The 14,074-nt window shown below is 50.9% G+C and overlaps 1 protein-coding gene across 2 annotated transcripts in view; it reads left to right on the top strand.

The window, feature by feature from the left end:
• The window catches only part of KCNIP3 (potassium voltage-gated channel interacting protein 3), an 88,753-nt gene that overhangs the window by 56,957 nt on the left and 17,722 nt on the right, over positions 1–14,074 (top strand). The window contains exon 1 of one of the 2 annotated variants that reach the window (XM_069583958.1): positions 6–667. The exons of the other annotated variant lie outside the window; for it this stretch is intronic. Coding sequence (XP_069440059.1) covers positions 565–667 — 103 coding nt within the window. The 5' untranslated portion in view covers positions 6–564. Of the gene's footprint in view, positions 1–5; positions 668–14,074 lie in introns of those variants that run through there. 2 annotated transcript variants of the gene reach the window in all.

The following is a 14,074-nucleotide window of genomic DNA, read 5'->3' as shown; positions in this document are numbered from 1 at the left end:
CCTCCGCCCCTTCCCGGTCTGGCGCGCGCGGTGTGTGCGGGGGGTGGTGGGAGGGGAGCCCGCAGGGGACTCCTCCCCTGGTGGTCGCCGCGCCTAGGCCAATGAGCGCGCGGGGAGCCGCGATGGAGGCTGGGGCGACCGGGAGCGCCGGGGACCCCCGCCGCCGCCGCCGCCGCCGCGCCCCCGTGCCCTGGAGCCCTTGGGGCTGGAGAGGGGCCGAAAGAGGCGCGGCGCCCGCTCCGGGCATGGAGGCGCCTCTGGCCAGAGCCGGCCACGCGAGCTGCGCTCCGCGCCGCCGCCGAGCCTCGAAGTTTGCCGGCTGACTCGGAAAGTTGCGCTCCGGCTCTGTCGCAGCTCCGCATCCGACCTCCCGGCCGGCCCCAGCTCGCCGCCGCCGCCGCCCTCCGCGGGGCTCCGGCCCAGCCGACGCCTGCAGCCCCGCCTGCCGGGGGCATGTGAGCCGCGGTCTCCCCTAGAGGCCGGGCGGGCTGCACCGGCCCCGGTGCCTCCGGAGGCAGCGTGAGGGCGAGGGGCACGCCCCGGCCCCAGGCAGCGGGGGCCGCCATGGGCATCCAGGGCATGGAGCTGTGCGCCATGGCCGTGGTGGTACTGCTGTTCATCGCCGTCCTCAAGCAGTTCGGCATCCTGGAGCCCATGTCCATGGAAGGTAACGCGTGGCCACCCGCCCTTTGGCGGCCCTGCGCCGGGGGCCGGCGGTCAGAGGGGAGAGAGCAGCACTTGCGCTCCGGGGTGCGGGTACCCAGGTCCACCCGGCGAGGAGCGCCCCTCGGGGACGCTGTGCTCCGCGGCCCTGCCCGTCTCGGCCACCGCCCCCTCCTGGCTCCCGAGGGCTGGTCTGGATCTAAGGGCGCATAGAGGGCTCAGACTGAAAAGCCCCAGAGCGGGTGCAGCCGCGGTGTTCGAGATGGGTGTAAGCGAGATCCCGGGAGAAGCCTTGAGCTGGCATCCCCGGCTGTCCTAGGCCCGTTGGTCCGAGCCGCCCCCGGTGAGCTTGGCGCCCGGCGGTGGGAGGTGGCAGAGGGTGAAGATAGCAGGGACGACCCTCAGCCCAAGGCGTCTGACTGCAGCAGCGAGTAATACAAAACCTCTGTCTCGTGATGAGGCCGGCGCTTCACCCGTAGCCCACATCCAGTACCCTTTCCCCAGGCAAGACTCGGGAATGGGTAACCAACCCTCAGGCGCCACTGTTTTTGTCCCAATAAATATTAACCGAGGAGACAGACGAACTCTTAAATCAGACACTGACGGTGTCCCTGAGACCCCTGACACTTAGGTACCCTTAAGAGTTGCTCCCAGGCAGTACCTCCCACCCACCTCTGTGCAGGTTAGGAGAGGAAGCCCCTCCAGGGCACATCCATTGTGAAGGGGAACCTTGACCCACCAGGGCAGTAACTTATCCTCTGTGTCCTGTCCCTCCGGACTGTGGGGAAGGGGCTGGCCGGTCTTCTCTCCGTCACCTGTGCGCCCCTGCGGTCCTCAGGGGAGGATGGGCATCCTGCCTGCCTCAGCACTCCACTGACCTTGCCAGGCTCCAGCTCCTGGGACTAAAACCCAGAGGCTCAGGGAGGGGAGGAGCGAGAAACTGCCCTTGCCTCTGAACTGTCCAGCACACCCTCTGGCCTAGGGATGTGCCCCCCCAAACCCCTGCAAAGGGCTGCTGAGGGCAGAAAGGGGCCCCGGGACCAGGAGGCCAGGCCCAGGTCTGACTTGTTTCCTGAAGCCGGTGGCCGTGTGCCCTTCAGAAGGCACTGAGCTGCATCACGCCCTTTCAAGGTGAGTTCAGGAGACCCCGAGAGAAGGGGCTTGCTGAAGGTGGTTCTCAGAGGCGCCGTCTTGAACTTTACTTTGTAGCTGGGCAAGGTAGGCTCCCTGGTGGCTCAGATGGTAAAGAATCTGCCTGCAATGCAGGGGACCCAGGTTCAGTCTCTGGGCCAGGAAGATCCCCTGGAGAAGGGAATGGCAACCCACTCCAGTATTCTTGCCTGGAGAATCCCATGGACAGAGGAGCCTGGCGGGCTACAGTCCATGGGGTTCCAGAGAGTTGAAGCAACTGAGTGACTTTCACTGGGAAGGTAATTGCCCAAACTGGGCCTGCACTTGGCTGGATGGATGCTGGGCCTGGCAGGAAGAGTCTGTGACAGGCACCTCCATGGGAAATACAAGCGGGGGTAGGGGGCATCTCACCCAGCGGTGCCCTCAGAGCCCAGGCCTCCTGCGTCCACTAGTGCACCCCCATCCCGCACCCTTTCCCACCTGGAGTCCATGGTGGGCAGGGGGAATTTGGTACTCGGGAGTCTGAGGCCCCTACCTTACTCTTCCCCCATTTCCTGGGCCCTCCTGGGACCACCAGCCAGCCTCACTCTACTTGTTATTGACACTCCCACTCTTCTTAGGGAGCCCATCACGCTTGTGGTTCTCGGAGCTTGAAGTTTACCTTTGTGATTTCTAAGAAAGGATTTGTTTACAAGGTGGATTGGACGTGCAAGAGCACAGGTGGTTTTTTCGACTTGCTGAGAAGCCCACTTCCGGCTCTAATAAGTTTGTCTTTTCTGGTATATCTGTCCACTCATGCCCTCTGACTTCTGGGGTCTCGAGGCGCACGGAGCCTCAGAGTCAGCCAGAGATCCCTGAGCTCGGATCTCCTATCACCCACACATACTGGTTTAACCTGTTTGAGCATTGGCCTGACTATAAAGTGGGGCCAATAATAAGGCCTGCCCCGTAGGGCTGCAGCAGACTTTGAACTAGTTGAGTAAAGGCTTTAATGCCCTCAGGATCATTCTTGGTGTGTAGTAAATGCACAAACTTTGTGAACCATGGCATTCACCGGTAATTAGAGGATGATTATGATTACTCTTAATAGCAGAATTGAGTCAGCATTGAAAACATTCTCTCACTCAGACCAGCCACCTCTTCCTGCATCAGAGGAAGGGAATTCTGAGTACCAGATGGTCCGTGTTGATGGCAGTGATGCCAGCTAAGTGCCTGGAAGGGCCCATTGGCCAGGCAGTGTCTAAGGGACTGTCATGGGCTGTGAGGAGCCCAGGCCCTTGGGCCCCAACCTGGATGTGAGCTGGCACTGAGAGAACAGGGCACCCCTCCAAGAAGACGTGCATTTAATTGGTTGTTGTCTCTCGTCCTCTTTGAGCCTCCATAGTTCTTATCTGTAAGAGACCAGAGTTATGGTGCCCCTGGGGATTGTTAGGAACTAATGGATTTGAGTTCTGGGGACACAGGCTTCTAGAAGAAGATGCAGAAGTTTAAAGGCCTTCCTCTCTGTCCTACCAGTGTCTGTCTCTAGGCGACTTCATTGGTGGGGAGTTCCAGCCTGGCTTGGCCACAAGCTCACTGGCTGACCTTGGTGCATCAAACCTTCTCAAGCCTCGGTCTCCCGGATCCCCAGGTTGCTCAATGGTAAAGAACCTGCCTGCAGTGCAGGAGATGCGGATTTGATCCTTGGGTCGGGAAGATCCCCTGTAGAAGGAAATGGCAACGCACTTCAGTATTCTTGCCTGGGAAATCCCACGGACAGAGGAGACTGGCAGGCTACAGTCCAGGGGGTCGCAAAGAGTCCAACATGGCTTAACAACTAAGCAAGAACAAGAAAATGAGGATACCAATAGAATATCTCCCCCTGTACACCTCCCAGGGGTGTGGTGAGCTGAAGCACTTTGAAAGAGTTCCCGACCGGACACAAATCTAAGCAGTCTCGTAAGTGTGGACACGCTGGTGAAAAGTGAGCCTGGACCGGTAAGCTTGTTGCTCACTGGTAAGGCTGGCCTGGCCCTGACACCAGTCTTTGCCATCCACATCTGTGGCCCAGGGCTTGGCTTGGGCTGCTGCCTCTCTTATCTCAGTCCACATTTTCCGAGCTCTAACTAGTAGCTCTCCACAGAGAGCAGTTTTGCTCCTAAGTGGATGTTTGGTGATGTCTGGAGGCGTTCTGGATTGCCACAATCGATGGGGAGGGTACCAGTGGCATCAAGTGGGTAGAGGCCAGGGATGCCGCTAAACATCACGCAGGCCCAGGCAGCTCCTCACCACAGACAATGCTCAGGCCCAGGGACTTCCCTGGCGGTCCAGTGGCCAAGACTCCATGCCTCAGTGCAGGGGGTGCGGGTTCAGTCCCTGCTCAGGGAGCTGAGACCCCACATAGCACGAAGTGTGGCCACAAAGTAAAAAAAAAAAAAAAATTGTTTTTAAAGAATGTTCAGACCCAAATGTCAGTGGTAAAGTTGAGAAACCTTGTTCTAGAAGGAGCACTGGCTAGGGGCTAGGAGAGCTGCCTTTCAGCTCTGATGTGGTCCCTGACATGCTGACATTAACTTGCGGAGATCACTATTCCTGTCCCAGCTCCACTTCCTAGTCTGTCTGTAAGTGGGGAATGGGATTAGAAGCACCAGCTCCCCCGAAAACTCCCCCTGACCCTTCTGGATCCCTGCCCCTGGGGTTGTATTAGATGACCCTGTCCTGGAATTTTCTAGATCCCTGTCCCCACTTACGGTGACCTCTCCAAAGGCTGCAAGCGCTGTGTTCATACACTTGTGGCCCCAGGGTGTGCCCAGCACTGCCTGCCAAACAGCAGGTGTGGAGTCTGGATAAATCATATGCCGTTTTCAGCCATACTTAGGCGGCACCCATTGTATACCAGGCCTGGAACACCAGAAATGCAAGGTCTTGGCCCTCCCTGTAGGGTGGCCCTGGGAGAAACCCTCGGAGGAGAGTTCCCTCTGGTTGGGGTTGGGGCAGAGCCGGTGGCTTGTTGGGGCCTGAGTACAGACGGGCAAAGAGAACAGAGTGGGAGAGGAAGGATGGGGACTGCCCACGTGGAGACAGCCTCCTCTGGGGTTTGGTCTGCCTGTTGGCAGAGCCAGTGCCTCCGTGGCGGGTTCCGACGTCTTCCAAGAGTTGGGCCGGTTATGTTCATTCACTGCAGGAATGCACTGCAGCGCCAAGGGCAGGCCGACCAACCTCTGGGTTCAAGAGGGATTGGAACCAGCAAGTGTGGACAGAGCAGCTCGGAGCTTTGCTGCAAAGGGGAGTGAAGCCGGATACTGGCTGGCGGGGAAGCATCATAGTGCAGGGCCTCAAGGGGGTGTCAGGGCAGCCAGGTGGGGGGGGGGTCATGCACGGGGCTGCCCCTCGCCCAGTACCTTGTGCCCTTAGCTCAAAGGGCTGAAGACTCGGAGCCACCCTTCCCTCGCCCCTGCAGGTGGGTCTTGTGCAGAGAGGGCTGTGTTGAGTGGGGGACACGGGACAGGGACTAAGGCTTTTACTCCATGGGAAGAAAGCCTGGTCTGTAACCTGTCAGACCATGGTACGACTTTGCATGCGTGCTGTGTTGCTTCAGTTGTGTCTGACTTTTTGCAACCCTATGGTTTATAGCCTGCCAGGCTCCTGTGTCCATGGGATTCTCCAGGCAAGAAACTAGAGTGGGTTGCCATGCCCTCCTCCAGGAGATCTTCCTGACCCAGGGGTCGAACCCATGTCTCTTACATCTCCTGCGTTGTCAGCCAGGTTCTTTACCGCTAACACAAACAACCATGGAATATTCAACCACAAAACAACTGTCTTTTAAAGCCTTATGCTTTCATGCCTTTGACAAAATGCTTGTTTGCTAAAGAGGTGAAATCTGCATTGCTGGTCCCCTGGTTATCATGAATACTTGATGGAGAGGGGATGGTCCCAGACCAGCCCTTGGCGAGGGAAGGGGAGGGCTGAGCACGAGGGAGACTGTGGAGGCAAGTTAGCTCCATGGCTTTGCCAAACAAGGCTACTCAGTGGGTGAGGAGACCGGTGCAGGCGGCTGTCTAGGCCCAGGACCACCTTGCCCTGGCCCACGTGGCAGCCAGGGTCGGCGGCTTCTTCCTTCTCGGCGCCTCTTGCCAGTCTCTCCTCTCTGTGTCTCTTTGTTTGACCCCCAAGACCAGAGAGGCCATTCTGGAATGCAGATCAGACAAGCCCTTCCCCCTCTTTGGCCCTTATGTGGTTCTCGTGCCCACATAGCTCTTGGCGCACCCTGGACCCCCTCCCCAGGATGCCCTTTGACCCTGCCATCATTGCACCTGATTCTTGGAATATTGCTTCTCTCTGATTCCTCACCCATCCCCTGCCCAACAGGTGTAAGCAACAGGGAATGTTGCTTCAAGAGGTAGGCCCAGCCTGGAGACATTAAAATTGACACGCAAGGGACTTCCCTGGTGGTCCAGTGGCTAAGACTTCTTGCTTCCCAATGCGGGGGGCCCAGGTTTGACCCCTGGTTGGGAAGCTACATCCCCGTGTGTCACAACTAGAGCACCCCACGTGCTGCAGCTAAGACCTAGCGCAGCCAGATTTAAAAAAAGTTGACATCCCAGCCGGTAGTTCATGGACCCACCCGAGAAAACAGCTGTGAGGGATCCGGCCCAGCAGGTGTTACAGGGCACCTCCCACACTGCGTGGTGGCCCTGTTCCAGACTGGGTGAGCTGTGAGCTGTGAGCAGACAGGAGGGCCGATGGGCGTGTTCCCCTTGAGCTGCCGTGGCGTGGACGGTCGCCTGCCAGGCTCCTCTGTGCGCGGGAGTCTCCAGGCAAGAGCAGCGGGGTGGGCTGCTAGAGCCTCCTCCAGGGGATCCTCCCCACCCAGGGACCAGTTCCAGGCCTCTTGCATTGCAGGTGGATTCTTCACCATCTGAGCCCCCAGGGAAGCCCTAATAGAATATCCCAGACCAGGGACCTGTATTTTCCCACAACTCTGGAGGCTGGAAGTCCCCAGCCAAGGGGCCAGCAGAGCTGGTTTCTGGTGAGGCCTCTCTTCTCACGTAGACGGTCACCTTCTTGCTGTGTCCTCACATGGCTTTTCCTTCCCTTCCTTTTGGAAAGGAAATCACTCTTCATCCTCTTATAAGGTCACCAAATCCTTCTGGACTACAACCCCACCTTTATTAGGATTTCATTTAACCTTCAGTTCAGTTCAGTCGCTCAGTCGTGTCTGACTCTTTGCGACCCCATGAACAGCAGCACGCCAGGCCTCCCTGTCCATCACCAACTCCCGGAGTCCACCCAAACCCACGTCCATTGAGTCGGTGATGCCATCCAACCATCTCATCCTCTGTTGTCCCCTTCTCCTCCTGCCTTCAATCTTTCCCAGCATCAGGGTCTTTTCAGATGAGTCAGCTCTTCTCATCAAGTGGCCAAAGTATTGGAGTTTCAGCTTCAACACCAGTCCTTCCAATGAACACCCAGGACTGATCTCCTTTAGGATGGACTGGTTGGATCTCCTTGCAGTCCAAGGGACTCTCAAGAGTCTTCTCCAACACCACAGTTCAAAAGCATCAATTCTTCGCCCCTCAACTTTCTTCATAGTCTGACTCTCACATCCATACATGACCACTGGAAAAACCACAGCCTTGACTAGACGAAACTTTGTTGACAAAGTAATGTCTCTGCTTTGTAATATGCTATCTAGGTTGGTCATAACTTTCCTTCCAAGCAGTAAGCGTCTTTTAATTTCATGGCTGCAGTCACCATCTGCAGTGATTTTGGAACCCCCAAAAATAAAGTCAGCCACTGTTTCCACTGTTTCCCCATCTATTTCCCGTGAAGGGATGGGACCGGATGCCATGATCTTCATTTTCTGAATGCTGAGCTTTAAGCCAACTTTTTCATTCTCCTCTTTCACGTTCATCGAGAGGCTCTTTCTGCCATAAGGGTGGTGTCATCTGCATATCTGAGGTAATTGATATTTCTCCTGGCAATCTTGATTCCAGCTTGTGCTTCTTCCAGCCCAACGTTTCTCATGATGTACTCTGCATAGAAGTTAAATAAGCAGGGTAACAATATACAGCCTTGACGTACTCCTCTTCCTATTTGAAACCAGTCTGTTGTTCCATGTCCAGTTCTGACTGTTGCTTCCTGACCTGCATACAGGTTTCTCAAGAGGCAGGTCAGGTGGTCTGGTATACCTACCTCCTTCAGAATTTTTCACAGTTTATTGTGATCCGCACAGTCAAAGGCTTTGGCATAGTCAATGAAGCAGAAATGGATGTTTTTCTGGAACTCTCTTGCTTTTTCAATGATCCAGCGAATGCTGGCAGTTTGATCTTTCTCGTTTATCTGCCTTTTCTAAAACCAGCTTGAACATCTGGAAGTTCATGGTTCACATATTGCTGAAGCCTGGCTTGGAGAAATTTGGGCGTGACTTTACTAGCATGTGAGATGAGTGCAACTGTGCGGTAGTTTGAGCATTCTTTGGCATTGCCTTTCTTTGGGATTGGAATGAAAACTGACCTTTTCCAGTCCTGTGGCCACTGCTGAGTTTTCCAAATTTGCTGACATATTGAGTGCAATACTTTCACAGCATCATCTTTCAGGATTTGAAATAGCTCAACTGGAATTCCATCACCTCCACTAGCTTTGTTCGTAGTAATTCTTCCTAAGGCCCACTTGACTTCACTTTCCAGGATGTCTGGCTCTAAGTGAGTGTGAGTGATCACACCATCGTGATTATCTGGGTCGTGAAGATCTTTTTCGTACAGTTCTTCTGTGTATTCTTAACACTTCTTAACATCTCCTGCTTCTGTTAGGTCCATACCATTTCTGTCCTTTATTGAGCCCATCTTTGCATGAAATGTTCCCTTGGGGTCTCTAATTTTCTTGAAGAGATCTCTAGTCTTCCCCATTCTATTGTTTTCCTCTATTTCTTTGCATTGATTGCTGAAGAAGATTTTCTTATCTCTGCTTGCTATTCTTTGGAACTCTGCATTCAAATGGGTATATCTTTCATTTTCTCCTTTGCTTTTCACAGCTATTTGTAAGGCCTCCTCAGACAGCCATTTTGCTTTTTTTGCCTTTTTTTTTTTTTTTTGGTCATCTAACGTTAATTACCTCCTAAAGACCTTATCACACTGGGGATTAGGGCTTCAACATATGAGTTGTGGGTGGAGGGGGAAGTGCTTCCCTGGTGGCTCGTGATAAAGAATCCACCTACTAGTGCAGGAGATGCCGGTTCAGTCCCTGGTCAGGGGAAGATCCCACATGCCTAGGAGCAGCTAAGTCCATGCACCACAGCCATTGAGCCTGTGCTTTAAAACCCAGGAACTGCAACTGCTGAACCTGTGTGCTGTGACTGCTGAAGCCTGCACACCCCAACTGGAGAGTAGCCCCCCTTGCTCCAACTTCATTGCTGCTTAGGGCAACAGCATTGAAGACCCAGCACAGCCAAAAATTAATACGTTATTTAAAAAAAATAAAATTGGGCTTCAGCAATGGCTTAGCAGTAAAGAATCTGCCTGCCAAGGCAGGGAACATGGGAGACTGGGATTTGATCCCTGGATTGGGAAGATCCCCTGAAGTAGAAATGGCAGCCCACAGTGCTCTTGCCTGGAAAATCTAATGGACAAGGGAGCCTGGAGGGCTGCAGTCCATGGGGTTGTACAGGGTCAGACATGCATGTGTGTAGTAATAGTGGAATTAAAACGAAACCAGAACATGTGAGTTGTGGAAAGAGACAAAACTCTGTCCATCACACCAGTAAACAGAGAAATATGTATATGCCAGAAAGTCATGGCCGGATGAAGGAAGTGAAACAGAGACAAGGGGATATAGGAATGGCGGGGCGCAGGACACCCTGGAGGACGTGACAGTCAAGCAGAGAGAAGCAGGCAGCGTGGATTCTGCGGAAGAGCATTCACGCCAGAGGACAGCAACGGAATGCGCCTGGTGGGCTTGAGCAGCTAGAGGGGCAGCGTGGCTGCATCCAGGGAGTGGTGAAGGGAGGGACCCAGGAGATGAGGTCAGAGCTGGGGGCAGGGAGCACAGTTGTTGCCCATTTACAGACTTCTGTGTTTATACTCAGAGCCGGGGGAGGCTGTTGCACAGAGGGGGACCTGAGGATATGTTTTCAGCAGCTTCCTCCAGCCCTATTTGTAAAATAGACCAGCAGGATGCAGGGCAGAAGCAGGAAGGCAAGGCAGAAGAGACGGTTGGGGTGAGGGCCAGTGAAGGTGGGAGGGGGGCTCACAGGCTGGTGCAGGGTTTGCATGGGGGCTGAGGGCTGGGAGGAAGGTCTATGCCCAGGCTTTTGGTGAGAGCATCCACAGGGTGGAGTTGCCATCAACTGAGCCGGGGAAGGCTGTGGGTGGAGTGGGTTTGCAGGGGAAGATTAGGAACTCAGTTTGGGTTTGGTCCATCTAAGGACCTCCTGGATTTCCACTTGCAGGTGGTAAGCAGGCAGGTGAGTCCAGAGCTCGGGAAGTAGTTAGCCCACATTTCCTGACTGAGGCTTGACTCTGTAAGGCACCTGCTGATTTTGCAGGTTCATCGGGTGTAACTTTTTCTCATCATTCTCAGATGCGTTTTTCATACTCGTGATTCTGAACACCAGTGTGCGTGTTTATTAGCTTTTCCTGTTTCCTTCTCTGTCAATTTCCTGTGTCTATCCTTTAACCATTTCTCCTGGGATTGCTGTGCTTATTTTCCAAGTCACCAGTGGTTCTTCCCGACCAAAGGTGTTTTCTCTCTCTCTCTCTCCCCCCTCTCTTGATCTGGGGACTCTAATTACTTTTAAATATTTTTATTAACCTGTATTAAATGCATTCTGGCTTCCCCGATGACTTGGCGGGTGAAGAATCCATCTGCAATGCAGAAGACCCAGGAGACTCAGGTTCAATCCCTCAGCCAGGAATACCCCCCAGAGAAGGGCACGGCAACCCCCTCCAGTATTCTTGCCTGTAAAATCCCATGGACAGAGGAACCTGGTGAGCTACAGTCCATGGTGTCACAAAGAGTTGAGCACAACTGAGAAACTAAGAACGTTAACAAAACACATTAAATACATATGTAAGGATGGAGATATATATATATATATATATATATATATATATATATATATATATATATATATGGAGTCCTAACTGCTGGACCACAAGGGAATTCCCCTTGGTTTTGAATTTTATACCAAAAAAAAAAAAAAAAAACCAAACCAGAATCATGGTCTCCTAGGACTGTTTTTTCAGCTACACTGTTTCTAAGACTTACCCACATTGCCCTGGGTTATAAGTCATCCATTTTTCACTGCAGTACAACCTTTCCTCTGGCGGGGGCACAATCTATTCATCTGCTCTGTTGTCCATGGACATTTGGTTGATTCAGGCTGTCTTTACTGTGGAGTCCTCCAGGGACCCCTGGGCGATGATTTTCTCTGGCATGTATACCCCAGGGAGGATTACTGTGCCCTAAGGGTTGTTGTGCGTGCTCAGCCATGTCCGACTCTTTGCGACCGCATGAACTGTAGCCTGCCAGGCTCATCTGTCCAGGGGATTCTCCAGGCAAGAATTGGAGTGGTTGCTTTTTCTAAGGTATGCAGATGTGAAGATGCAAGCGGTTTTCCACAGTGGTTGTACCAATGTACACAGTCACCAGCATGTTTAAAAATGACCATTGATCTCTGTCCTCTCCTGTGACCCTTATTTCATTATTCTTGTTTCTTGTCAGTCAGAAGGTGTGGACTTCTCATCGTAATTGCGTTTTCTGTTTGTTGAGGAGGTTGTGCCATCTTCCTGTCCTGATTCAGGTCTCTGGTCTCCTTTTCCGATGTTTATCAATCCTAGACCTTCTTCTTCCATCAGCTGTAAATATTGCCTGCTGTCTCCTCCCTCTGTGTTGAGCATCCCTCGTGGTCATGGTGCCTTTTGTTGAACAGAAGTCCTTTGATGTGATGGAGTTCATCAATTTTTGTCCTTTCTGGTTTGAAGTTTTAAGAAATCTTCCCCCACCTTTAGGTTGGCAAGATACTGTTTTACATTTTATTTTTATTTATTTATTGTGAAGTTTTATTTATGCTTGGCTGCACTAGGTCTTTCTTGCTGGAAGCGGCTTCTCTAGTTGCAGCAAGCCAGGGCCACTCTCTAGTTGCAACTTGTGGGCTCTAGAGCTCCGGCTCAGGAGTTGGGGCGCACAGACTTAGTTGCTCGGGGCATGTGGTATGTGGGATCTTCCCAGACCAGGGATCAAACACGTGTCCCCTGCATTGGCAGGCAGAGTCTTAACCAGTGGGTCACCAGGAAAGGCCTACATTTTATTTTAACTCTAGAGCTCACTTTTCACGTGTTATCTTTAGTTAATCTGGAGGTTGCTTTTGCACATGGTATTTATTTTCTTTATATGATGATTTATCTTCTTGATGATTTATTTTCTTTATATGATGAGTCAGTTTTCCTAACACTGTCTATTATACTAAACAACTGGCCTTTCCCCAAAGCTTCTGGGAAGGTCCCGCTATACCTCAGCCTCTTTTTGAGCTCTCTGGCCTGTTTGGTAGTGTGTGTTTGTCTATTCTTGTACCAAGCACACAATTTTTATTACAGTGATTATAAATGTTTTAGTATATAACAGGGAAAACTCTCTCTTTACTCTTCCTTTCTAGATTCTTATGGATTTTTAAATTCTTCACTATACATTTCAGAGTAAATTTATCAAAGTCCTCAAAAGTCCAACTGGATTTTTGATTGAGATGGTGTTGAATTTATAATTTATCACAGGAGAAATAACATCTTTATAATGTTATTATAATCGTATCTAAGATGGAATGTCTTTCTTATTCAGATTATCTTTCTTTATAGAGGTTCTTTGAGTTTTGGTTAATACTTAGATACTTTTTAGTTTTAATTTCTATTATGGATGTTATTTTTCTTGTATTTTCTAGGTGGTTATTACTGGTATAGAAAATTGCTATTGATTTTCATAAATTAATCTCACATCTGGCAACATATAGTGAACTCTCATGTATATTGATTCTTTTGGTCCCTGTAGGGACCATGTCATCTATAAATAGTGTTAATTTTATCTTATACTTCCCAACTCTTACACTGTTTGGGCTTTGTTTGTTTGTTTGTTTCCTTTTTCAAAATTTCCTTAGAGTATTTGCCAGACATCATTTAGTGGTAACTGTGGCCAACCTTGGCTTGTCCCAGATCTTAAAGAAAATGTGTGTGAACCTTTGCCATTAAACCTAATATTTTCTGTAAAGAAATACTTGTTTTACAAATATAAGCAACATCAAGTTTATAAAGTTCCCTTATAAAGTTCCTAGTTTGCTAAGAATTTTTGCTTTTTTATTTTAATTATAAATAGATGTGGATGTTTATCAAATGCTTTTTCTGTATTAGGGTTTTCATATGATTTTCTCTGCTTACACTCTTACAGATAAAACCTTTTTGATCCTGGTGTACTTTTTTTTTTTTAATTCGGTTGGATTAAGTTACCTAACATGCTTTACGACTTTGCATCTATGTTCCAAAGTGAAATGGGCACGTAATTTTCTTTCTGTTCACTTGTTTTTCCAGCTGTATTAAGCTATAATTAACACCTAACATTGTGTAAGGGTATGTAACGATCACCCACAATAAAGTTAACTGATGCATCCATCACCTCAGATAAATATCATTTTTTTGTTATTGTGGTGGTGGTGAGAACGTTGGAGATCTGCTCCCCGTGGTTAAGAATCCACCTTGCAACGCAGAGGACATTGGTTTGATCCCTGGTCAGGGAACTAAGATCCCACGTGCCTTTTGGAACAACTAAGTCTATGCATTGCAACTACTGAAGCCCGCGAGCTCTGGAGCCCGCACTGAAACAAAGACTCAATGCAGCCAGTAGTGAATTAGTTCAGTGCAGTTCAGTGCAGTCGCTCAGTCGTGTCCGACTCTTTGTGACCCCATGAATTGCAGCACGCCAGGCCTCCCTGTCCATCACCATCTCCCGGAGTTCACTCAGACTCACGTCCGTCAAGTCCATGATGCCATCCAGCCATCTTAATTTAAAAAATAATTTTAGAAGATCTACCCCTTAGCAGCTTTCAAGGGGTAGTTACCATACCGTAGCTTAGATCCCCCAGAATGTATTCGTCTTATACTTGGAAGCTGGTGCCCTTTGACCAACATCTCACCGCCCCCTACCCTCTGTTTCCTGGCAACCACCAGCCTACTCTGTTTCTCTGAGTGAGGCTTCTGTAGGTTCCACATGTAACTGAAATCATACAGTATTCGTCTTTCTTGACTTCTTCGCTTAGCATAAT

This window comes from Ovis canadensis, chromosome 3 (genome assembly GCF_042477335.2).
Source record: "Ovis canadensis isolate MfBH-ARS-UI-01 breed Bighorn chromosome 3, ARS-UI_OviCan_v2, whole genome shotgun sequence".
NCBI lineage: Eukaryota > Metazoa > Chordata > Mammalia > Artiodactyla > Bovidae > Ovis > Ovis canadensis.
The sequence above is the reverse complement of the archived record's forward strand: the minus strand, read 5'-3'. Positions and strand labels throughout refer to the sequence as shown.